Genomic DNA, 25,943 nt, shown 5'->3' with positions numbered 1-25,943 from the left:
CAAAAAAAGCAAACAATCCCCAACTGTGGAACCCCCCCCCCTCCCCCAGAACAGGCCCCAATATCGAAATACCAGTCCCCATCCAAACTCTCGTACCTGATGACCCAGGTCTCAACTACACAGCCGTAGCTGTGGGTGCCTTAAGGGCCTACGGAGCACGGCCTTGTCCAGAGGGAGGCCGCGTCGCCCATCCCCACACTCCCTCCCCAGTTCCTCATGGCCCCTCTGCCCTGAGCCCCGCCGCGTGCCCCGGCCCCCACTATGTGCATAGGCAATGGTCCCCCCACACAGCTCCCCAAACGTTACCCACTCTGCATCGACAGTAGTTCATATATTGAGGATCTCGTCCGCCGTCTGCGGCGTCACCAGCGGCCCTTCCGTGCGGTGAATCCCCGATAGGTCCGACTCCGAGCCAGAGGCCGATACATGAGTGTCCGAGTCCGTGGCCCTCCTAGATCCGGGACCTTCTGCTCGACCTAGCTTCTCCACCTCCAGCAGCGCCGCCTGCCGTTCCGCTTCAGTCTGAGAGGCCGATGGGCCTAGCTTCCCTCGCCCTCGTTTCCATAGTCTCTTCGATTTCCGCAGCAGTTTGGGCGAGCGTTCCCGCTCTTTTTCTCGCTCTTCTCTCATCCTGGCGCCGTCAGTCCCGGCCTTGTATGTCTCCCACCAGTCCCAGGCTTCCGCTGAAGTCGCAAAGAAGATCGCCTTGTCGTCCACTACCAATCTTAGCCTGGCTGGGAAGAGCAAGGAGTAGGCAATCCCTTCATTCCGCAGTTCCCTCTTGATCGTGAGGAAGGAGGCTCGTTGTTTCTGCGTTTCGAAGGTGAAGTCCGGAAAAAGTGTGACTCTACTGTTCGCAATCTGGAAAGGGCCATCCTCACGAGCCTTCCGCAGGAGCAGATCTCTGTCCTTGTGGTGTAGCAACTTGGCTATGATCGGTCTGGGTGGGAGCCCGGGCTTGGGCGGTCCTGAGGGGACCCTGTGGGCCCGCTCCAGAGTGAAGAATGGCGAAAGCCCTTCCGGCGCCACCACCGATTTCAGCCATTCCTCCATGTAGGCAATCATGTCCCCCGTCCCCTCCGTTTCCGGCACACCTACGATCCGCACGTTGCTGCGTCGGCTTCTATTTTCCGCGTCCTCCGCTCGCCTTTCCAGGGTGCTTATGCGGTCCAGGGCCTCCGTCAGCTTACTCTCCATCTCCTTGTGAGCCGGCGCCATGACATCGAGCACCACTTCAGCCTCCTTGACCCTGTCTTTTAGTTTGTCGTGGTCCGCGCGGAGTAGGCCCAGCCCCGACGCCACCTGCGCTATGTCGTTGTGGAGCGCATCTCTGGTGGCCGTTATGGCGTCCAGTATTCGGTCCTGCAATCGCTGCAGGTCTGTCTGCTCAGCGGGGCCCCCTTCCACTGCTTCCGACGTTGCCGCCTCCTCCACCTTGGCCCTCGGCTTCCCCATCGTGGCCGGCCTCGCCGCTCTCGCTTTCCTCGCCTGCCTGCTGTCCCCGGGCCTCGGCCACGTGGTCCGCCCCTGTGCGCTACGGGGTCTCGCTGCTCGACCACTGCGCCCCAGAGTAAGCGTCCGTCGTGCTGTTCGACCCCCGGGTGCTGTGGGGTATCGTTCACTCCCCCCTGGGGTGGCGTGGTAGGCTGGTCGCCGCCAAAGTCCCTTCACTGTCCCTCGGGATCTTTCTTTATGCCCCCATATGCTGCACGGGTCACTGCTGTGGGGGCGAGGGGGGGAGGTGGGCCCAGGATGCACAGCTCCGTGCACCGTCTCCCGCGGACCCCCTCTCAGGGCGGCCCCCGCTCACCTGTTGGGTCGGCCGGTGCCTGGGGCTGGGTTGGAGCTCCGGTTCTCGTCCTCTCGGCAAGGAGTCCGCCAGGAAGCCTCGCCTGCAGGAGCGGACCCGGGCGGCCGTCACCGCCCACTCCCGATATCGCCGCACACCGCAGCCGGGCTCTAAGGATCAATCCTCGCCGTGTGGGGTCCGTCGCTGCCGGCGATCGCGCCTCCCCTATGTGCGCCGGCAGTGTGTCCCTCTGGCAGCCCACCGCCTTTCAGGGCTCTGCCGTGGCAGCCATCTTGCTCGGCGCCGTTCTCCCCTCCGCTCCAGGGGCCGCCGCGATCGGCGGTCGTTCTTGGCTCTGCGATGCCGCCGGCAGCCCAGATCTCGTCCGAGCAGTCACCGCCGGACTCCCAATCGGCGCCGGGGCACACACGGGCTCTCCGGCCCTTTAGTCAGGATTCCTGTGGGGAAGAGGCGCGGAGCTCCGGGCTCACGCCGCCATTTCCCTCGGCGCTCAAGCCACGCCCCCTGTGAAGGGGATAATGTTGATCCTTGAGGGACTCCAATTGAATTTGGGTAAGACGGGGAGAGCGTCTGGTTGACTAGGAATCTTTGAGTTCTGGAGGAAGGATTCAAACCATTTCAGAACAATTCCAGATGGACCCATCCTGTCTTGGAGCCTGGCTAGCAATTTTTCATGGTTTACCGTGTCAAAAGGCAGACGACAGGTCAAGAAATACTAGTAGGCAAGTTTGATTGTGGTCTAGGGCCTGCAGCGCATCATCCACTATGTGTAGGATTGCTGATTCTGTACTATGGCCGGGTCTGATTCCAGATTGACAGTCGTCCAGCAGCTTGAAATTGGCGATGTGGCTGTTCAGTTGATTTTGTACACATTTCTCGATTAGTTTGGCAAGTATAGGAATATTGGTAACTGGGCGAAAGTTATTTGGCTTTGCCGGGTCCGCTGTAGGTTTTCTGATAATGGGAGGACTTGACCTGTTTTTAGGCAATCTGGTAGGATCCCTTAAGATAGTGAGGCATTTATTATCTTTGTCCATACTAGGACGACAATATGATTGATTCTTTTTAAGCATTTTGAGGGGAGGGGGTCTTTGTAGTGGTTGTTAGGTTTGATATGCGAGAGAGTTTTGTCAATAGTATTCTGGTCATATAGCTTGAAGGTTGCCCATTGTGCATTGTTTTTCAATCTATCGTGATCGTTTGTCGAGGTATCATTGTTTTGTGTTGGTAGTTGACTATGAAGGTTGTCGGTTGCAAACCTGAGCTCTCTTTCTAGCATGTTGGCCTTGTCGGTGAAGAATGTAGAGAATTATTCGCAGCTCAATTGAGTTTTAGTAGTTTCTTGTGTGTATTCGGCCTGCTTATTTGACTGTTGCTTTAACATCTCAAATAGTTTCTGCTGTCCGTTTGTGGCGCTGTCTAGTTCCGATCTAAAGAATTGTAATGTAATGTATATGCAATGTATAGGCATTTATATAGCGCACTACTTACCCGGAGGGTCCCAAGGCGCTTCGACCGCTGCGAAACCCTTCCTGGCTTCCCTGAGAGATGGTCCCTTAATGGGTATCTCCAGGGTGAGACCAGGCATCCCCGGCGGTCTGGTGGGGCCGTTAGTGAAGATGAGGCAAGCTAATGCTCAGAGTTGCCGAGTGTGATCGCTGATCAGAGTGGACATCGAGGCGAGAGAATTATCGAGTCCGCTGAACCTGGTCCAGAAACCTGCTGCACCGGGAATCGAACCCTGGAATTCCTTCTTGGAGTTGAGTACTTTTTTGTTGTACTCGTTTCTGATCTTTCTGAGTGTTTTAAGGTGGGGGGATGATGTGTGCTGTCTCCATTTTCTTTCTGAAAGTCTCAGTTTACGCCAATCTTCATTCAGTGTCTCCTTAAACCATGGAATTTTATCCTTCTCAGATATTCTTTTTTGTTTTAGTGGCATGGTGGAGTTGACTATATTCCTCATTGACTTAGTGTAGTGCTCAGTGAGTTCGTTAGCGTTCAGCAAGTTGTTAGGCGGATTTAGTTCCTTCTCATATCTTGCTATTAGTAGCTCAATATTAGGATCTTTGATGTCCTTGGTCCATTTTTTCAGTTTGACAGGCTGCCCGGTTTTGCTCTTTTTTAATGTGGGTATCAGGAAGGTTATGGTATGATGATCTGACCAATCACAAGGAACAATTGACAAGACTGTAACTTCTTTGCTCCTTAAAATTATCCAATCTAAGGTTGCCCCTTTCAAGTGGGTTGGTTGTGTGCAGGTTTGAGTGAGGTTTAGATCTGTTAGAAATTGTTTGTCATTATTGTCATCCAGTGTAAAATGAAGTTGCCGAGGAATATGTTATTAGTGTGACTGTTAGAGTTAGCCGTGATGATCTCCATTAACTGTTATATGAAAGAAGCATTATTGCCTGGTGGGTGGTAAAGCACATACAGGTTGAATCTTTGAATGCCTGCTGTTACATTGAGTCCTAGGTATTCACGAGATTCGAGAGGGTCTGACTATATTTGGTTGATCTCTATATGCGATCGGTGTATCCATGCTATACCGCCTGCTTTCTTTTTTTGTCTGACTAATCTCACAATGCTATAATGAGGGGGCACCAGAAGATCCATGAAGAGGGAAGATGATTCCATAAGCCATGTTTCTTTGAGGATCGTTATATCTATTTCCTGACTAACGATGTCCGAGGCATGTTTTGCTGCAGATCGACAGTTGAGCAGTAGGCATAGTAGTGGTTTCCCTGCGCTACTAGAGTTCATTTCTCGAGTGTTGGCTGTGAGCTGGACTTGTTGTAGGTTGCTAAGGTTGGGTTTCCTGTTCTTGAGCCAGGGTTTTCTATTGGCATCCATCAGGATTGACTTAATTACTTCCCCTCTGCTGCTAGTTTCCGGCTCATATAATCGTCTGATAGGTATTTAAGATTTCTGTCTGGTCTGTTATGTCTATGTGATAATGGCATGAGTGTCTCTCTACTCTTTTCTTGAGGGCTATGCACTAATTTTTGGGCGCGTTCGACTTTGGCGTGGGTGCTTACCGTGATTTCCAGTATTGTTTCCAAGGCTTGTAATGCGTTTGAAATGTCCTGCGACATCTTACCCACTTTTGTTTGAAGAGCTTCGATTTATTTCCGAGGTTGTGAAGATATTTTGGGAGTATGCGTCTGCCAGTTTCGAGTTTTGCTTGTGTCCTGATGTTTTAGAGCTTGTTTTCTTCATTTTTCCTATTTTTGTCATTGGTTCGAGAGATAGCGTCTCCTATATTTGTGGGGTGGGATGCGCTTCCTGAGACCTGGGCTTTCGGTCTAAGGTTCTGAGGATATGAGTTTCATAAGGTCCTTGATGTACTTTGTGATGCTGTTGAGTGGGGTATGAGAGGGGTGTTAGGAGCCCAAGGATATAAGAACAGTTTCGATAGATAGCTGTCCGTAAATAATCAATTGGTCAACATGTTTCAGCACCTGAAGGTAGATGTACACCTAGTGCTTTCATCAAAACCTATTTAATATTAATGCTACTGCAATAGTGAAAAGTGATTCTAATACCACTGTTTTTAACCTTTGATCGTTTCAGACAATAATAAATTTGGGGTCTGATTACGCTTCAATTTTAAAGTTCACTTCACTTATTGCACTGCACTTTCCCATAAACTCTATAAAAACATTTGCTCACATCTGTATTGACATCTAAAACATCCTTGGGCTCCTCCATCATTAGGGTGGAGTTGAAGCCCTATTTAAGGAGACCCAGATGATGAAGCATGTCACCTGGAATTGTGAGTGATGGGAATCCATACAATTTTTGTATATTCCACTAGAGTCTTGGATAGTTAGAGCATTTGTGTTCCCTATCACTAGACCCCGGGATATATGTTGTGTTTTAATGGGGCTGCGTATCCCGTTGAGTCTCAAAATTTTGGCCTCTGACCCTACCCAAAGTATAGTATATTATGTTCTTGTTCAGCTACGGCTTTGGGTCTTTGTTATAGGTCTTGCATTGTATCTGGACCTTGTTTGGAGTTACTCGAATTGTGTGACTTCGCTCCGTTTTCTCATTTTTGTTTGTTTTTTGTCACAGTAGAGCTATTTCACTCTCACACATTTCTTATTTATCATGGCAGAAAATTGGGGTCTGGCTTACGATGATGACGAATTACAGTCCATCTTATCCCTTAATCCCAGTATTCTGGATAGTCTTCCATCGACTGCGACAAGTAATGAGGACGAGTGGTATAAAGTCCTAGGCTTGAAAAAGTCACATTCACGTACTGTTGTCCATGGCCTTGCAATGGCGGAGTACTTAAGAGGGAACTGTGCCCCAACAGGTCTTGTGGTAACTAATGCCCCTAGATAGTTCCTTAAGGATAAACAATTCTTAAAGGACTGGTCAATGATTGCGTGGCGATGCACACGCGACTGTCTTATACTAATCATCAAAACAGACAAGCGTGTGGCAGACACCATACTGATCGAAATTCAAGTGCTACAATCACAAATTAAAACAACCATCAGCACGTCTTTTAAGAAAAATCAAGATGAAACAAACAAAAGTAATAGAGAATTTAAGGACAACATTCTCTTTACCCATATTGAAAAATTTAAGAAGGATCTCGCTATATTTGCCTTCGATAAGGTGTATCCATATACTAGTGATAACTATGTCCCTCCTGAATATAACAATAAAGGACACAGGCTAGTGTCCACATATGGTTCATCCTCATCGGAAGATAGATCAAATTCTAGCGATTCAGACACATCCTTGAAGAGTAGTCAACAGGGTAGAGGGAGAGGCAAGAATTATCAACCAAGATGGCCTGGGGGTCCACCTAATCATTACCAACAATGGTGGCGACCAAACCCATGACAACCTTCTTTCCCCACAGGCCCGATGGGACCTATGGGCCCAATGGGGCCTTTTCAACCCAATTATCCAGGGAATTTTCCAAATCAGCCTTTTTTAGGGTTTGGCCGGGGACACCTGAGGGGGAGACGCAGAAATCAAAGAACTCAGGTCCATTGGAACCCACCACCATCTCCCCGTACTCTTCACAGCTCCAAGAAGAAACAAGTGGGACAGGCAGGGCCCAGCACGGAGTCGGACTAGTTATAAATCTTAGTTCTAAAGTACTGAGTGTAGATGAAGAAAAGGTTCTTAATGGAGGACTCGGGTTTGTCACAACAACAAATGGAGATCCTTTTAAGACAAACTGGGAGATGGCAAACTTTTTCCGTAAGGTGAGACTTCGTGTTTTCTTTAAAGATAAGAATGAGGAAGTGGAGCCTATTGATACCAATACTGGATTGAGACAGAAGTCCACCTTCTATCCCCCTACACATATGGTGCCATCACAGGTGCTCACATTTGAGAAGGCAGTGAGTGATATTTACCGTATTCTTGACAAAGATCAGAAGAAATGTTCTAGTCTTTCTAAAAAGGAACAGATAGCCTTGCGCAGCCTTATGTCAGACTCTCAGATTACTATCAAACTGGCTGACAAAGGCGGCGCAATAGTCCTCCTAGACTCTGAGACTTATCGGACTGAATGTTTGAGACAGCCGGGAGTGAGAAGTGCTTACCGCCCTCTGAAAGAAGACCCTACAAAAGAATCAAGAGTAACATCTCCACTATGGTGTAAGAGGCACTGAGTGAGAGCTGGATAACAGCACATGAGGCAATTTTCATTATGGTCTGTGCACAAATTGCGATGAAAGACAGCTTTTTTAGATTCGAAGACACTATCTACCTCCAGACGTCAGGTACGAGCATGGGAAGCATTTTTGCTCCCAGCTTGGCGAATCTGTATGTCGATGGGTTCGAACAGGAGCACATGCTTAATGAATCTAATCCTTACCGTGAGTCTATACGCCTTTGGAGGCATTATATTGATGATATTTTGGTCATATGGCGAGGTGACGTCACCAGTGTCAACCATTTTTTGGTTTGTCTTAATAGTTGTAACAACTTCCTTAGATTCACGGTCGAGGTTGACAAACACAAGCTGTCTTTTTTGGACCTATTGATCGTCGCCTCTCCCAGTGGCCTTGAGACTGAACTGTATACTAAACCTATGGCTAGGAATTCCCTTTTGAGCTACAATAGTCATCACCCTAGGGCTCTGAAGGATAATTTACCCTCTGGCCAGTTCCTGCGAATCCGCAGGAATTGTTCCACTAAAGACAATTTCCGAAAACATGCCCAGAAACTTACATCTCACTTGGTAGAAAGGGACTACCCTGTGAAATTGGTACGGCGTGCGGCCAAGCGTGCAAGTAACAACAATAATAATAATAATAATAATAATAATAATAATACAGATGCTTGTAGAGCGCGAGCAGCTACCTCTCAAGGAGGTGTCCTGGTGCTAAGAGAGTGCTTTCAGCTGGGAGGAAGCTAGGTGAGATGGTTTAAGTGGTTTAAGTTTATTGCACAAAAAGCCAGGTCTTTAGGAGCTTCTTGAAGCTTGCTTCTGTCGAGGCAGATTGAATGGCCAGAGGCAGGTCGTTCCAAAGTTTCGCCGTGCCAGCGGAGAAAGAACTGCCCCCCAGTCTGGCCTTCCTAACTCGTGGAATAGTTAGCTGAAGCCGAGTATTAGAGCGTAAATGTCTCTCCTGATGGTAGCGGGGGAGTCTGAGTTTTACGTAGGTAGGGCAGGTACCTTTCAATGCTCTAAACGCTAAGGTAAGAACTTTGAATTTAACTCTGCTTGCTACTGGAAGCCAGTGCAGTTTGCGCAGATGCGGAGAGATATGATTTCTGAAAGGAATTGGTTTTATTGATCTCGCAGCCGCATTCTGCACGATCTGTAAGCGCTGCACCAAATATTTGGGCAGGCCAAGGTAAAGGCCGTTTGCATAGTCCAGTCTGGACGTGATTGTCGCATGTACCAACATTTTGCAGCATTCAGCAGGTAGAAGACAGAAATTTCCGGAGGTTCCTGAGTTTGTGAAAACATCCAGTAGTAACCTGCTGAACGTGCGAGGAGAAAGAGAGATTCACGTCCCATCTTACTCCCAAATTCTTCGCATTGGTCCAAGGGACTGGGGCAGGACCCATTTCGGAGGGCCACCGTAAGTCTGATGGAGGATGCGTATTTTTCCCAAAAAATAAAACCTCCGTTTTGGATGCATTCAACTTAAGTTTGTTGGTATTCATCCACTTGGCCACGTCTTGAAGGCAGCCCCTTATTTGGCTAAAAGCTGCCTCTGATACTTCAACATAGGGGAAAACTAGTTGTGTATCGTCGGCATATGAGATTGCCTTGACCCCCCATTTGGCGATCAGGGTGAAAAGAGGGGCTAGATAGACATTAAAAAGGAGCGGCTGAGTGCCGAACCCTGAGGGACGCCACACCACAGGCGTTTTGGTTTGGAGAAGAAGGCACCCAATGCGACTTTCTGAGAGCGATCTGTTAGATAGGATTGAAGCCAAAATAGTGCCTTGTCCTCCAAGCCCGTGTCCTGCATCCTTGCCATTAGTCTTGCGTGGTCCACCGTATCGAAAGCGGCCGAAAGATCCAGGAGCACCAGCGTAGCTGATGCCCCTGTGTCTAAAGCCCATCTAATCGACTCGGCAACCTCAATGAGGGCCGTTTCGGTGCTAAACCCAGTCCTGAAAACTGATTGTGTTTCGTGTAGGGTTCCGTTGTCCTCGAAAAAACTGTTCAGTTGACGCTGAATCAGTTTTTCGAGCATTTTTCCTGGAGCGGCCAGCAGGGAGATGGGACGGAGGTTGCTCAAGTCGTCGGAGGCACCACTGGGCTTTTTCTTTAGGGGGAGAAGTGTGGCATGTTTCCAGCAATCTGGGAACGTGCCAGTTACAATGGATGTGTTCCATATATGAAGGAGTGGATCTACAATCACATCCGACATAATTTTCCAAAGTTTTGGTGGACAGGGTTCGTCCGGGGCTCCTGATTTGCATTTATTTAATTCGTTCAGCGCCTCATCGCGAGAGATAAGACGGAATTGTGTTAGGGGGAGAGGGGGTAAGACTTTTATTTCTGTGACTGCCATTGCTGTATGCACCGGGGTAGAGAAGGACTCATAAACCTGAGCGATTTTTTTATCAAAAAAAATCTGAGATGTCCTCACAGAGTCTCTCTGATGGGGTAATCTCAGTCTCGATGGCCCTCGGTTTGAGGAAGGATTGAACAATCTTAAATACTTCCTTACTAGATTGTTCGGCTTGTTGAATGGAGGTCGCATAAAATGATTTTTTAGCTTTTTTTATGGATCGATATAGACCTCGGAGGGCTTTTTTGTAGCGAGTTTTAGCTGCTACACAATAATTTGTCCTCCAGAGGCGCTCCAGCTTTTTGCAATTGCTTTTTATTGCCATCAGCTCAGTGGAGAACCAGGGGGCGGTAGGAGATTCTCTTCGAGAAGTAGCAATTTTGGCAGGAGCAATGGATTCCACTGTGCTACCTATCCAGTGGTTTAGCATCATTGCATCAGCGTTAGCGTCTGAAGTCAGTTGGGGGGGCGGATGCCAGCGCCGGGCATAGGGTATACTCAGATATTTTATCCCATTTCCTACGCATGTACGAGCGTTTGCCTGATTTCTGAGAGTAGGATGGGAGGGAGATGGAGAAGGGAATTAGGAAATGATCCTTCCATACTAATGGTAGTGGTGGGAGAGTTGTAGAATCCCGTATGTTGGAGAAAATGAGGTCCAGCATGTGGCCAGCCCGGTGCGTCGGTCCTGAGGTAATCTGGGTAAGATTGGCAGCTTGCAACGTTGCAATGAGTTGAGTGGTCTGGGGGCAGTCAGGCCTATCAGCAAGGACATTGAAGTCGCCCACTGCAATAAAGTGTGGGTGAGCTAGGGAGCTTAGGGTAATTAAATCCAGAAGTTCATCAGTGCGTGAGGAGGGACAATCCGGGGGTCTATAGATAATCAAGCCAGCTAGAGATAGCTGGGGGTTAATTTGAAAGCAGAAGTGAAGCCCTTCTATGCCTGGGATGGTGGTAGGAGCAGAGGACGTTAGAGTGAGTGTGTCCTTGAAAATAATTGCCACTCCGCCGCCACATTTGGCTTCAAAAGGTAATAACTCTAAATTAGTTGATTGCGGGAGGGCTAGAATGACCGCCCCTGTTTGAGTGGTCGCGGAAATGTTTAGATAAAAACTGAGTCCATTCTTCTGAGGTTATATTTGCGCTACCATGCCCACTTCTACCTAAAGGACCCCTGTTAACTAGAGACCAGAATACCTTTGTGTTGGAGTTCTTGCTTGCGTGAATCAGCTTCAGCCAGAACTGATCAGACGCTATTTGTTTGTCCCTGTATATAGATGATTTTAAGGCTTTTTGTGCTTGCTTGTAGTTGTTAAATGAGCTTATGTTGCCTGGAGTTTTCCTAACCAGGTGTAGGACCAAGTTTCTTTGAGATTTTAACTTTTTGTAGCTAATGAAATGTGAAGTTGTGTAATGTGCTGACGAGTACGGCTTGTAGACGGAAACTCGGACTCTGATCATCATTTGTCCTACAAGCGTGAAAAAAACAGTTAGGAAATATAATAACAAAGTGGACCTTTAGGTAAAGACAAATTGTGAACAACCAAGTATAATGAGTTTTCAAAAATAAAATATATGTTTATTTGTACCAATGTTATTTTTTTATAATATTTATATATAATTTTATCTTTTTGTTTGAAAAATTGAGAGAACAATGTATCATGGAGACAGATACTCAATATAAAAATCAGTGTATCAAAAAACATTACAATGCAATTGTGATGGAGATGATCAATATTCAGCACTTAGTTGGTGCATGGTCCCTACTGAAGATATACAGGCCTACTTCCACATTCATCCATTGCCTATTTCTATATAGACGCACTGTCTAATTTTTAACATAATTGTATAACAGTTGCTACATCGTAAGGACAGACCAAAAGAGTAACATCAATTCAATTGTTGTCACATAGTTTCACAGTTAAAACAGAATCATTATTTTCATGGCTGAAGAATTTTGTGTCCTCATTTGTTCTACATCAGAGCTTCAGAGGTAAATGTCATGCACTGCGAGGGTTAACCCAGAGAGCTGCAGCTCACATTCTCCTGCTTCAGAGGTAAATGTCATGCACTGCAAGGGTTAACTCATTGAGCTGCAGCTCACATTCTCCTGCTTCAGAGGTAAATGTCATGCACTGCAAGGGTTAATCCAGAGAGCTGCAGCTCACATTCTCCTGCTTCAGAGGTAAATGTCATGCACTGCGAGGGTTAACCCGGAGAGCTGCAGCTCACATTCTCCTGCTTCAGAGGTAAATGTCATGCACTGCGAGGGTTAACCGTGAGAGCTCCAGCTCACATTCTCCTGCTTCAGAGGTAAATGCATTGCACTGCAAGGGTTAACCCGGAGAGCTGCAGCTCACATTCTCCTGCTTCAGAGGTAAATGTCACGCACTGCGAGGGTTAACCGTGAGAGCTCCAGCTCACATTCTCCTGCTTCCGAGGTAAATGTCATGCACTGCGAGGGTTAACCCAGAGAGCTGCCGCTCACATTTGCCTGCTTTCACTTCTGCTTTTCTACACAGTTCTTTGGGCGCTGTCATAGAACCATTAATGATGCATAAAATGACCAAAACCACAGCCAGGTCTGAAGAATCTTCATTTTGTGCTTGTTAAATTGTTTTGAGTGTGTTGGGTTTATATGTTTTAGTACTAATCTTTAAAATTAGCTGAAAGTACCCTTTTCAATCCAAGCATTGTTCATGGTGTTGATTTTACAGGTAACATGGCCAGGTGTGCTTGGATTTCTTTAGTAAAACTCTCACAGAACAAAAACCAGCAATGTTTCTTTACTTTTAGTCCACTTTGTTCTAGTCTCCCAATAGGTTTCCTGATATTCCATGTTTTTCCTAGCTGTAGAGAAATAAACAATAGCACAGAATAGACACTTTCATTGATGGTGGAGTGCTGCAAGATTGGTTGCACTGCACTTACACCTAAGAACCCACAATCCCTAGACTGACTAGCTATAGTGTCTCATTAGCTCCCCAGACCTTCCGAAGATACCTAATGCTTAGACAAACCCAGAACACGGAACTCCCGACCTCTCAGAGTCGCGGTAGCAATGCACACCCTTTTGGTCACTCACCTTTGCTTGTCCACACCAAATAATGCAGAGTCTATGTAAAGTTTAAAATGTTTATTTTTCAACTAACAAACTCTGTGCGTTGTTCTATAATGCAGTAAACAAGCTAGCACCAGCAGAATAATACATAAGATAAAAACAATGATCAAATTTACAATACCATAAAATAAAAAGGGAGAGATCATTCTGAATGACCACTGGATATTACGGCTATAGTGCCTAGACCACCCCCCACTGGTAGAATTATGTATATTATATAAAAGAAGATCTCTGGGACAATTCTGGGGAACCCCTCACCATAGAACGTAGGAGTAAAGTTACATCATAGGTTCAGCAAGGCTCTAGTTCATAGCAGGAATCTTCCATCTGTCTTGAGGAAGCTGCTGCGTGTTAGTATAATGCAAGCATTTCTCAATCGTGCCAAGAAGTGCCTAATGTTATGTCTAGGTAGTACAGACTGACCAGAACTGGAAAGCACAGTGGTTTGATTTTCAACCTTGTACGCTGTGAGCAAACTATAACAATATGAGCTCATGAGGGCACAAAGGCGTCTTGCACAAGAAGATACAGAGTGCGCAAAAAAATAAAGACACGCAGCTAAAATAGTTGCTAAGGCTAACTTTAGCAAAGAATAGTGTGACCCTTGGGGCCACACTACAGTTTTTCCACAGTGTGTGCTCGCTGATGCCGTCTTCGGTTTGATAAATCACTAAATCTCTTCCCGCAAACATTGCACTGGAATGGTTTTTCCCCAGTGTGTCTTTTCTGATGTTGTTTTAGGTATGATAAGAGACAAAATCTCTTCCAACATTGACTGCAATGGTATGGTTTTTCTCCAGTGTGTGTTCGCTGATGATTCCTTAATGTTGAAGATTCACTAAAACTACTTTCACATTCACTGCAATTGTATGGTTTTTCTCCAGTGTGTGTTCGCTGATGAATCCTTAATGTTGAAGATACACTAAAACTACTTCCACATTCACTGCAATGGTATGGTTTTTCCCCAGTGTGTGTTCGCTGATGCAGTTTTAGATTTGATAAATCACAAAATCTCTTCCCACAATCATTGCACTGGAATGGTTTTTCCCCAGTGTGCGTTTTCTGATGCTTCTTTAGGTGCGATAAGTTATGAAAACTCTTCAGACATTCACTGCAATGATTTGGTTTCTCACCTGTGTGTGTTTGTTGATGATACTTTAATCCTGAGGAGGATCTATAACTACTTCCACATTCACTGCAATGGTATGGTTTTTCTCCAGTGTGTGTTCGTTGATGATCCTTTAATGTTGACGAGTGACTAAAACTACTTCCACATTCACTGCAATGATATGGTTTTTCTCCAGTGTGTGTTTGTTGATGAACCTTTAATGTTGATGAGTAACTAAAACTACTTCCACATTCACAGCAATGATATGGTTTTTCCCCTGTGTGTGTTCTCTGATGCATTTTTAGTTGTGATAATCGACTAAAGCTCTTCAGACATTCACTGCAAGGATATGGTTTTTCTCCAGTGTGTGTTCTCTGATGCCGTTTTAGGTGTGATAATAGACGAAAGCTCTTCAGACATTCCCCGCAAGGATATGGTTTTTCTCCAGTGTGTGTTCTCTGATGCAGTTTTAGGTCTGATAAATATATAAAGCTCTTCCCACATTCATTGCACTTGAATGGTTTTTCCCCTGTGTATGTTTGCTGATGACTCATGACTTTAGATAATTCCGTAAAACTACTTCCACATTCACTGCAATGATATGTTTTTTTCCCCCTGTGTGTATTCGCTGATGCTTTTTAAGGCCTGATAATTGACTAAAGCTCTTCAGACATTTATTGCATTTGTATGGCTTTTCCCCTGTGTGTGTTATGTGATGCAGTTTTAGGCTTGGTAAATATACTCTGTGCTTTATATAGCAGAACCCCCATTTCTTTTAACTTTCAGTTAACTGTGCTTTTCGCTGGTTGCCGTGGAATGCCCTGAAGGAGTTTACAATACACCTCTAGCTCTGAATGGTGGTCTTATTTCACTTTAGGAAGCAGAGTACTGCTGTAACCACCTCATGATCAGAGCTGGTATTGGAAATGTTTACACAAGAAGTGGTTGATCAGTGTTTCCTTAATTTTCTAGAGGTAATTTCTTCATCTTGAGGCATGGAAGTGCACAGCTGAGACTCGTAGAACCACCGAATTGCCCTTGACGATACTTCAAATATCTGTCAGTTTATGTTCAGGTTCGGCTGCCCCTGTCGGCACTTATGTTTTCCTGAATACTGGAACTCAATGTTTCGGACTTTGCTTTTGCAGATTTACAGTATTATCTTCATCATTCTTAAACATTTTGTGCAGTCAAGGATAGTTTTCTGTCGGATGTAAAGAGATTTAAATTACTTAAATGGAAAATACCAGAATGTGCATATTCAATTTTTTGTTGATTGCAAAAGCATCTCATTTATTACTATTGAAACTTATGAAGACATATTTAAGACACATTTAATCATACACAGATCTTTGCATAAAAGTTCCTTTGAATACGCCACATCTTATTTATGTCAGCAAAGGTTTCATAGAGTAACTTAACAGAAAAAGGGCGCTCGCATAGCACGCATATGATATGGTTATATATAGTTACAGCTTTGGGTAGATGCATATGGTTAAGGTTTTGTTAGAACACGAACAGCTCTTGGAGTAAGAGATGGATCAGGAAGACTCAAGACAGCACGGTGGACATCAGGATGTTGTGCCACAAAACAAATCTTATTGTTCACGGAGGTGCCTGGTTTTATTCACAACTAAGTCTTTTTTCAGGAGGGTTCCCCTCGATGTTGTCTCAAGGCTTGATTACGAGGGCCTTTTGTGCACTGATTGTGTTTGGGGCCCTTGTGGCATAAGACTCTAGGAATCTAGATATTGGCATAGGACTTAGCATGTCCTTCTTATGGACATGTAAGAAGGACTATAACTTTCTATAGCTTCAAAGTATTTCCACAGTGGCAGCCCATCTTAGAATGATGTTGTTTAATAATTCTGCTTAGATTTCCAGACTGGCTCGGTCTATCGATTTTCCAAGTGCATCCTAGGCAACTCTTCATCCTATCCCCCATATCCCTCTAATCTGGATTCTGTCTTCCTAATTGCTTAATCTAGTTTGACCTAATGTATTTCAACTTCCCTTTTTTATATTTGCAGCTGGGCTCTCTCTTCAGGATTTGCTGTTTACCACCTAGTAATCGCATGCATATAACGCTGGGAAGCCCAAAACAGAAGGCGTACCTTCTTCTCTCCTGGCATCTTCTGTCATGATAATGTTTAATGGGCTGTCTTTGTAGAACGGAGTCATGGAACTTTCCTCCGGCCGCCCCATGGTTTGCTCCATCCCTTCCTTCCTTCATCTGACCATACCCCCTTCTCCTCAACTCCCCTCCACTTCCCCCCACGTGAGCATGTAGTACTCTGGTCCCACCCCTCTTTCCACTCTGGAAATGTGGAGCCCTTTGCCATGGATTCCCTTTCTCGAAGATCACTAGACTCCAAACTAGTTTCATATGCCTGAAATTCCTACACTATCATATACCCCATAAAAGCGTGTTCAAGAACTTCAATCACAGGCTTCTCAAATTTCTCCCAGAAACCCTTATTTCCAATGATGATGTCCTTCAAATACAAGCCCAGTTCTATATACGATAGGCGACACACGCCTGGTCCAATGATTGTTAGTCACTCTGGTTTTGTATGTGAAATTTCTCCATTTTATACCCAAGCGGGTGTTTACCTGCGTAGGGCAATGTAGGGATCTTTTCAATAGACCCCGAGTATAATTTTGCTTTTTAACTTTTCCCTTTAGGTAGTCTGCCCACCACATCCCTCCGAAGACCCGTTCTGTAAGGGTAACTTTCCCTACCCATTCCAGGGTCGAAACGTAGACTACTCATTCCACCCGTACCAGCTTCTACCCCCAAGCAAGATTAATACAGCTACAATAGGAGCCTGGTCTTGGAATTTGCTTGACTTATTGCTGTCTTTTTTGGCCCCGCGATGGGGAACCACGTGGAATAATGTTTTTACTAAACTTAAAGAATTGAAATTAATTGTTTGTTAAGAACAAGTACACTTTTTTGCACTGTTTCACCGAAATCCCTTCACAGCACTATCCCTTCCCTTCGCGTTGTGCATGTGGGCACACAAATGCTACTAAAAATATTGAAAACATTGTTATGCTTAACCTAGTTTATGGTTGCTGTGTACCTTGTGAATAAAAACATCGTACGATCTTATCTTTTACCTCTTTTGATTATTCACACCTATTTCCTTCTAATTCTGTCCCCTCTTTTCAGTCTGGGACCCCTTTAGATATAACAATTTGCTACCCAGGTCCCTTTGACTTTGTTTGGGTTAACCCTTTTTCATAACATAACATAGTCTAATCTTGGTAGCACTATGGCTTGTACTGCCATTTTTTTTTTCACAACAATTTTAATGAGCAGTTCAGGCAAGGGAAAATCGTGGCTCCCCACAATCCGGAGATCACCACCAACAGTCATTACACAGTTTATTACGCATGTATAAGTGTTCAATCAAGAAAAGGAGAAAGGCTCAAGAAAAACAACCCCGTGTCCCACCCTATCCCGCCAACTCCCAGAACCCCACTACCCCCAGAACTCCACCCCCCTTCCCCCCCGCCCCCCCACGCACGTGTGTATATAGCAGCGAGTAGGATTTAGGTGCGGTGTGGCAGGCATGCCACAGAACCAGGCCAATGCAACTCATCTCATTCATATGTCTTCCTCTCGGTCCACTGGGGGATCCAACGACAGCCCCCTGTAATCAGCCCACCGCTTCCAGATTTTAAAATGCTTACGGGGGCAGCCCTTTGCCTCAAACACCGGTTTCTCGAGCCCCATGTAATAGTCCAGCCCTGCCTTCCATGCAGACAAGGGGGGGGGCTCTCTCTCCCTTCCATGCCCGGGACAGATCTCTCTTAGCGACAACAAGTCCTAACAACAGTAAGTGGCGTTTGTAGATGTTCCCACCAATACCCTCCATAACATGCAGCAACCCCAGCCGGTGAGTGCGGGGGAGATCCCAACCCAGGACCTCAGACAAGCAGCCCCACACACCCCTCCAAAAACCAGGCAGTCTAGCACACGACTACACCGTATGCAGCAGAGAACCCGGTGTAGCCCCGCAGCGCAAATATTCCGGAGACTCAATCAATCCTGATTTCCACAGTCGCTCTCGGGTGTAATAGGCCCTGTGAAGGTACTTAAATTGGATGAGCCGAAGCCGCACAGCGATAGCGGCCCCTCGCGGGGATTCCAGGGCCTCCCTCCAATCATCCTCGTCTAGAGGGCCCACATCCACCTCCCATGCCGCCCGGAGGGGAAGCAAAGTAGAGGAGCAGTGAGTAACCAGCGTCTGGTAGATACGGGAGACCTTTTTATCCTCCAGGTCTCCCATAAAGACCTTCGCCTCGACCGGACTGAACTCAGGAAGAGACTCCAAGTTGGCCATACTAGGGGCGAGTGCATGACGTCGTTGTAGATAGCGGAAGAACTGGGATCGAGGCATGTGGAACTCCGCGCTGAGCTCCTGAAATGATTTAAGGGTAGTGCCAGACATGACTTGGTCCAGTAGCGAAATTCCTATGGCCTCCTATCCCTCAAACCCGGCCAGAGTCGAAAGCTCCGGGAGCAGGCCGTTATGCCACAGTGGCGTTTCCGCTGTCAATTTGCCCCACCAGCCCATGCAGCGCAACGCCTGTCTCCACACAGCAAAGACCACCCTCGTGACAGACGGCAGTGTCCGCCGCAGTCGGGCTGAGTACAAAATGGTGTGAAGCGCATTGTCCCCCATGAGCGAACGCTCCAAAGCATAGGCTGGGTCCCCCCTATCGCCATACCACCATTCGTTAAGAATAAGCAACTGAGAGGCCTGGTAATAAGACAGCAGATCGGAGGTGGCCAGACCACCACAATAGGTGGACAAGACACACGTCCGTAGCGCCACCCTGGCCGCCCCTCCAGCCCATAGGAAGTGGCCCAGCACCGAGTTGACTTGCCGAAACCACTGCGGGCTAATAGGGTAGGGGTAGTTTTGCAGCTGATACAGCAGGCGTGGGAGCGCAACCATTTTGAAGATGACGGATCTGCCGAATATAGTTAAGGGCATTCTGGATTGTACTGCCATTTTTAAGTCAGTTTGTTGGAGGAAGGGTTTAAGTTTCCTTAATATACTCATCTGGTGATTAGCTCCCTTGGTGGCATTAGTGATTTGTGCCTGCATGTTCAGGTGTTTGTCTGTGGTGAATCCCAGGAATTTCGCAGAGTCAATGATGTGTAGAGCACAGTCAAAGGAAGTTAGATGTTTCAACCATAAGTCTATCTTGGGTGTGTGAGTGGGTGGGGAGAATTCTGTTTTTTTGGTGTTAAGCAAGAGGTGGTTGCCAGTGAGCTAACTTTGAGTATTCTGTGGAATAGCGTTGAGGGAGATGAAGTCTTCTGGTGAGGAGTTGTTCATATACAGTTGGGCGTCGTCTGCATATAGGTGATCTAGAATGTTCGCCGAGTTCAATGCGTTTGCCAGGGGCTCCATGAGAAGATTAAAAAGAATGGGTGAAAGTGCTGAGCCCCCGCTGTAAGCGCTGATGCATCTGTGACACCCTTTCTGGAAATACCCTGACACTTGCTATCTCGGAACCCCTTAGCACGACCAATAACATGGGGCCTATCGACTCATCGATCAGTTTATTAGTCCCACACCCCCACTCCTCAATCGTGACTCCAGCTCTATTCCCCCCTCCCCTGGTTCTCCCAACTCAGCTTCTCCCTAACACCAGAAACCGGAGCAGTCTCACTTGGACTGCTGGCCCACATCACGACCTCCTGTTCCCGCATTACTAATGACGCCAGACTCACTGAGATCTCTCTAAAGAGCTTTATCAACTTACGGCTGAGGTTTAAAGCCTAATATCCCTCACCTCAGATCTCGCTAATTTTCCCACCAGGCCGATGGGTAAGAATAGACACTCCCTTTAGCGATCCAATAGTCAAGTCAAGTCAAACCAGCTTTATTCGGTGTAAAATATACAACCATAAAGCATACTAGACAGAAGGTACTATATACACATAAATAAAAACAGTTTTCAAATATTTACATCTTTAAACAAACAGTATTTCATAACAGGCATCACATCTTTATTCAATATACAGTACTCTGATAATTATCAGTGCAAAAATCGCACATGTACAAAAGGAGCATTTTTGTGCAAAATCCTAACATATAACAAAAGGGGACGAAAAAAAATTATTCATACACATACTTAAGATTAGGATGATAGATTATATTAACATTACGCAATAATGATACAACTAAAGGCAGTCATCAGGTTTTTCAGATATTAATGCATTCAGATGTGACAAATCCTTTCTTTTCCTAATCGCCCTTTGTATAAAATTAATAACAGCATAAACAGTTTTTACATTATCCATAGTACATAAAAAGTTAAAAGCGCGTTTATAATGGAAAAGCCTATTGGTTAAAAAAGTGGTTTTATAACAATTCTCTGGATATCTTCATAAAAGGTACAAAACAGTAGGAAGTGCAAAGTGGACTGGGGGGTCTTTCCATTACACGGGCAGATGGTGAAACATAGGACCATATTTCCTTTCTTGAGAATGCTGTTATATAATGTAGTGTGCCAAATCTTAGCCTTGTTAAGTAGAATCTATACGAAGTGTTTCTTACCAGACTTAAATATGTTTCTAATCCCACCACAGAGGGGATCCAATAACAACCACGTTAGACGGATGTCACCCCGCACATCCAATGGGATCTCAGCAATCGCAATGTCTCCTCATTTGACCTGGACGACAATTCCCTACCCCCACCCCTCCACCGACCCATCAGGATGAAAGATACTCTATCGGACAACAATATTTACTCCTTCCCACTTCAGTCGAATCCACATAGAGATCCTCAAGCAAATTCCCATCACTCAGGCTGCCTCCGCTGTTGCCATACCCCACCTGAAATGTACACTGCTCAATTGCAGATCGGCATCTAAATACGCGGTGGATATTGCTGACCTTATCCTTACTTATGATCTTGACCTCATAGTCCTGACTGAAACTTTGCTAAATGACTCGTCCACACCAACGCTCGACATTCTAGCACCGCCCAGCTACGACATCATCAGATTAGATAGACGAAACAGACCTGGTGGAGGTAACCCCTGTACTCACTGCAATAATCTCTGTGTGAAGCAAGCACAAAACGTTACTCTCATCTCGTGTGAATATCTAGGCATCGATATCCTGAGTAAAGATAGGCCTCGATACAAACTGCATGCGTTTTACCACCCTCCGGGAGATAACCTCCCATCCATTGAACAAATTATGGAAATCATCAATACCAACTCCGGTGTACACTGCGCCCACATCTTCCTTGGTGACTTCAACCTCTACTGGAATGACCCAAATGACCAATCAGTGATTAGCCTAAAAACCATTATAGCTGACCTAAACTTGATCCAAATATGCGAAAGTCCTATGCACAACCTGGGAGCGACCTTGGACGCTAATTCCATTTAACTTGAACCTATCATTCCATGTGACTGGACAGACCACCACTGCATCACTTTGCTCATCACTGAATCGCTGTCCTAAAAAAAGGTTCAAATAAAAAAACAGGCACTGGAAAAAGAACCCTTGAAACATAAACCTGATGAACTGACATCTATCAGCAATTTCATGCTAACCCCTCCCGAGGATGTCAGATGTCCAGGACCTTACTGATCATTACACTAATTCAATGACAAACATTCTAGACTATGGCACCCCTCCAACTAAAAAGAGTTTCCACAAAAGACCCAGAGCCTTGGTACAATGGTAGTCTAAACGCTGAAAGATGCAATCTACGATTGAGTGAAGGGTCATGGAGATTCTCCTCCTCACTCGAACACCTCCAGCGCCTGAAATCTCTAAGAAGCATTTACAACACACGCATACATAGCTCAAAAGCAAACGTCTTTAGAAAACAGCTAAACAACCTAAAAACTGTTTGAACTCGTTAAATTGCAATCTAACAGGAAACCCAACCTGCTTTCAGGGTCAAATCTGCAGCATAACCGCAAAGAACGCCTCAGCCAGGATCATATTAGACATCCCGCGTAACGAACACATCTCTAGTCACCTGAAAGACCTCCACTGGCTACCCGTCAATAAGAGGATCACTTTCCGACTGCTAACCCACGCACACAAATCACTCTACGACATCGGACCAGAATGCCTCAACTCACGACTGTCCTTCTACACCCCCCCCCGCCAACTACGTTCTTCCAACCAAGCCCTCGCCACTGTACCTCGCATCAACAAGACCACCATGGGAGGCAGATCCTTCTCATACCTGGCAGCTAAAACATGGAACTCACTCCCCACTCACCTTCGCCTTACCCAGAACCACCTAGCATTCAGAAAGCAACTTAAAACATGGATATTTGACAAGTAATCCTCCTCCCCTCCCTAAGCGCCTTGAGACCCTATGGGTATGTAGTGCGCTATATAAATTCTTTGACTTGACTTGACTTGGCCTTCTTCCTGGGAAAGGCGGAAAAGATTGAAAGTGACTTAAAGACTGCATTGGATCTCCTCCTGACGCTTGAATGCAGGTTGGAGGATGCAAGATGGCGGTTTGACAGTAACCGCAGTGCACACACAGGATAAGTGCTCCCGATGGCTCATGGCTGAGAACACCGACCAACCCCGATGACACAGTGCTTATGATTTAAAGCAATCAGAGAGGAAATAAAGAGCAAAGTGATGCTAGAGGATTACCAGAAGCTGCTGAAACCGGGTCCTAACCAAATTACTACCCTGTACACAGTGATCGGTTGGGCCGTTCTTAGGTATATGCTGAGGCCACTTTCAAGCGTACAAATCAAAGCGGATACCTGTGACTACCTTGAAAATCCCATCGTAAATCCCAACGAGACTGGCTGCAGCGCGGATATGGCCCCGAAGGTTGCTGCAGCTTCAGCGTCCGCTGCGGCGAGAGCAAGGGCTGCCAGATTGGCTCAGCGCGAGATCGCTGAATGGTCTGGCCAGAGCGGCGGCGGCAATCCAGAGAGGGTTGTAGAGAAGGCTGCCTCGGATGCTGCGGGTGCTGGGTCGCTGAGGCAGGGAGCTGCGGCCCGGAAAAGAAATGCGACCGGTCCTTCGATAGTGGACCTGCTGCGCAGGGCCCCGGGAACGCTTCAGGAGCATGAGAGGAAGCGTCAGACCACAACCACCAGCGAACAGAGGGCTGCGGAGATGATCGTTGCCATAGACGGATTAACGCTGAATGATGGCCCCGGACAGGGGAAGACGAAATCGGGTAAAAACAATGCCGCGGAGGCCCTCAGAATCCACGATGAAGCACCAGCAACCCCTCAGGAAGTAAGCACTGGGAAACACTCTGGTAGGCGACCCTCTCCCTCTCTAATGATTGTTGATACTGACACTGACAATGGCACTGGCATAATTGATGAGGGGAATATAACTAGCCTAGCGTGTAACACTATCCTGGAGCAGACTTCACAAAAGTCGGCCCCCGATCTACAAACACCTCAGTCTGTGACACTAAACCTCAATTTAGAATTAAGCAGCATTAGCACTACAAACACCAAAATGACTGATTTGAACAAAGGTGATATTGAGGTGAATACCGTTGTTGAAAAATACTCTAGTGACTTCTTCTCTTTTTCTGATGAAGCAGAGGTAGAGGCAGAATGGTCAGATGATTCTACATCATATCTGACAGATGAAAGCGTTAGCGTTAGCAGAGACAAAGCTGAAGCTTCCACTGTTAAACCTAAAACAGCTCGGAAACGTAAAAAGAAACATTATGGGGGGACGGACCTAGCTTGGGACTATACCCCAACCGTCCAATTCACTCGTCCCTCTTCTTTTACAAATCTGACTCAATAATCAGATCACCCGTCACCCGTAGGCCCGCCAGACACAACTCTTGACACGGTGCTCCAAGCTATTGCATCCCACCGGGAGAAAACATCACATGACGGGCGCAAAGCACAGGCAGCCATATGTAAAGTACAAGGGGTGGTGGGAAAGCTAACAAAAACTTGCAGTACTTTTAGGGATCGACTGACTGAGTTGGAGTCTAGGATGCTCTCTAATGAATCAGAACCCGCTACGAATCAGGAACGGGTTGAATCCCACAAATCTGAACTGGCGGACGTTAGATGGAAACTCGAGGAGTTTGAAAACCGCCAGCGCAGAAATAACCTGCACATTTTGGGAGTTCCTGAGGCAGCAGAGGGGAAAGATACTCGCTCACTTGTGAACAACCTCCTTCGTGACTCTTTGCCAGAACTATCGAGCTGGAACTGGGATGTAGAGGTCCAGCGAGCCCATCGTATGCCATTTACTCTGAAATTACAGACGAAACCCGGGGCCTACCCTTGTGCTATTTTGTTTTTTTTGAGTCATTTTCTGCTTCGACAGACAATCTTTGAGAAGGCCAGGCCCGAGGCCAAGCACACTAGCAAAGGGATCTCTTATTTTGTGCGTCCCGATTTTGGCCGCTCTACCGTTTAAAGAAGGTGGAGGCTGCACCAGTTAATTAAGCCGTCTCAAGAAAAAAAAGCATATGCTTATCTAAACAATCCTGCACGGCTTAAGGTGATCTGCGGGGGCCAAACGAAATTTTTTCTTTCAAAATCAAAGCTAAAGAGTATCTGGATGCGATAAGATAAGATAGTCGCGCTCAAATATATACATTTTTGATGGGTATTAAAGTATTTGAGTGAAGTGAAATGAATAGCACCTAATTGTATGTTTTTTTTTGTATTTTTTGTGTCTTCACAGGGGATTAGACCGTATTCATGTATTAATATATATGATTTGATATGTATTGATCGGTTTCTCTATATATAAAAGTGACATTTTTTTTTAGATCAGGCACTGATAATGTGTTGCATGCTCATCAAAACCAGACTCTCACGGAGTCTGTTTGCCTCGCTTTGGGTATGAGGTGGGAGGGGGAGGGCTGTGGGAGTGGTGGAGGGGGGCAGGGGGTAAACGCATTTAAAAACAAAAAAAAACAACTTCAGTTTGAAAATGGAAATAACTAGTGATATAACTAATTTTACATTTCCTTTAAAAAATACATCAAAGTATCATGTAGCATGCACAAAAGTAAAAGTAGCTAGAATGCTAGTAGGACAGTAGTTCAAGGAATCAATCAATAAACTTTTATGGGGCGACTAACGATTTACACATGGAATGTGGCTGGTCTTCTTGATAGGAATAAACGTGTCCGTCTGAGTGAAATAATTAAACATAACTCTGCTGATATAATAAGTCTTCAAGAGACTCACTTGCCCTGGGATAAGAAGGACCTATTGAAAATTAGGGGTTATAACCTGCTGGCATGTACTACTCAAACGACAAATATCAGTGGCGTAGCTATTTTAGCTAAAAACATTATAGGTCAAGAAACACGTAAGGCAGCAGATACTCAAGGCGGGTGGATTATTGTCGAGTTGGCTCTGGGCATAACTATTTGCTCAGTTTACGGATCAAATCATGATGATCCCTCTATTTTAGAAAATCTGGAACTTGAACTTGCTTCCTGGTCAGGATCACTTGCATTCTGTGGTGATTCTAATATCTCACTTGGGTCTGCATTTAGCAAACAGAGGCAACAAAGATATTCATGCCGCAAACCGAGAGTATTTAACGCTATCAGCCTGCTTAGGGATAGCTATGACCTTGCGGGCATTTGGGATGTTAAAAATCAGCCCGATCTGAGATACACATACTTTTCACATCCCCATAAGTATGTCAGAATTGACTACATATTCTTAACAAGAGACTTATCTAACCAAGCCAAAGTTCTTAAATATCCCAAAGTAATCTCTGACCATAATGCCCTAATTCTCACAATTGACCTAGCAAAATTTAGTAGACAACGTTCGAATTGGACGTTCGATAGGAAACTCTTGGCTAGTAGTGATTATATTAAATACATAACTACCTGGGCTCAAGGATTCTTT

General features: G+C 45.8%; 1 protein-coding gene across 4 annotated transcripts in view; it reads right to left on the bottom strand.

Moving 5' to 3' along the window:
- Window positions 1-12,940: 12,940 nt before the first annotated feature.
- The window catches only part of LOC147668416 (uncharacterized), a 124,116-nt gene continuing 111,113 nt past the window's right edge, over window positions 12,941-25,943 (bottom strand). For all 4 annotated transcript variants that reach the window (XM_086948565.1, XM_086948564.1, XM_086948562.1 and 1 more), the window contains one exon: window positions 12,941-15,252. In XM_086948565.1, the coding sequence (XP_086804691.1) occupies window positions 13,556-14,602 (1,047 nt within the window). In that variant the 5' untranslated portion in view covers window positions 14,603-15,252 and the 3' untranslated portion in view covers window positions 12,941-13,555. The remainder of the gene's footprint in view (window positions 15,253-25,943) is intronic.

Source organism: Lissotriton vulgaris, unplaced genomic scaffold (assembly GCF_964263255.1).
Source record: "Lissotriton vulgaris unplaced genomic scaffold, aLisVul1.2 SCAFFOLD_1492, whole genome shotgun sequence".
In the NCBI taxonomy this organism is placed as follows: Eukaryota; Metazoa; Chordata; class Amphibia; order Caudata; family Salamandridae; genus Lissotriton; species Lissotriton vulgaris.
Note: the sequence above shows the minus strand (reverse complement) of the source record. Positions and strands in the feature narration are given on the sequence as shown.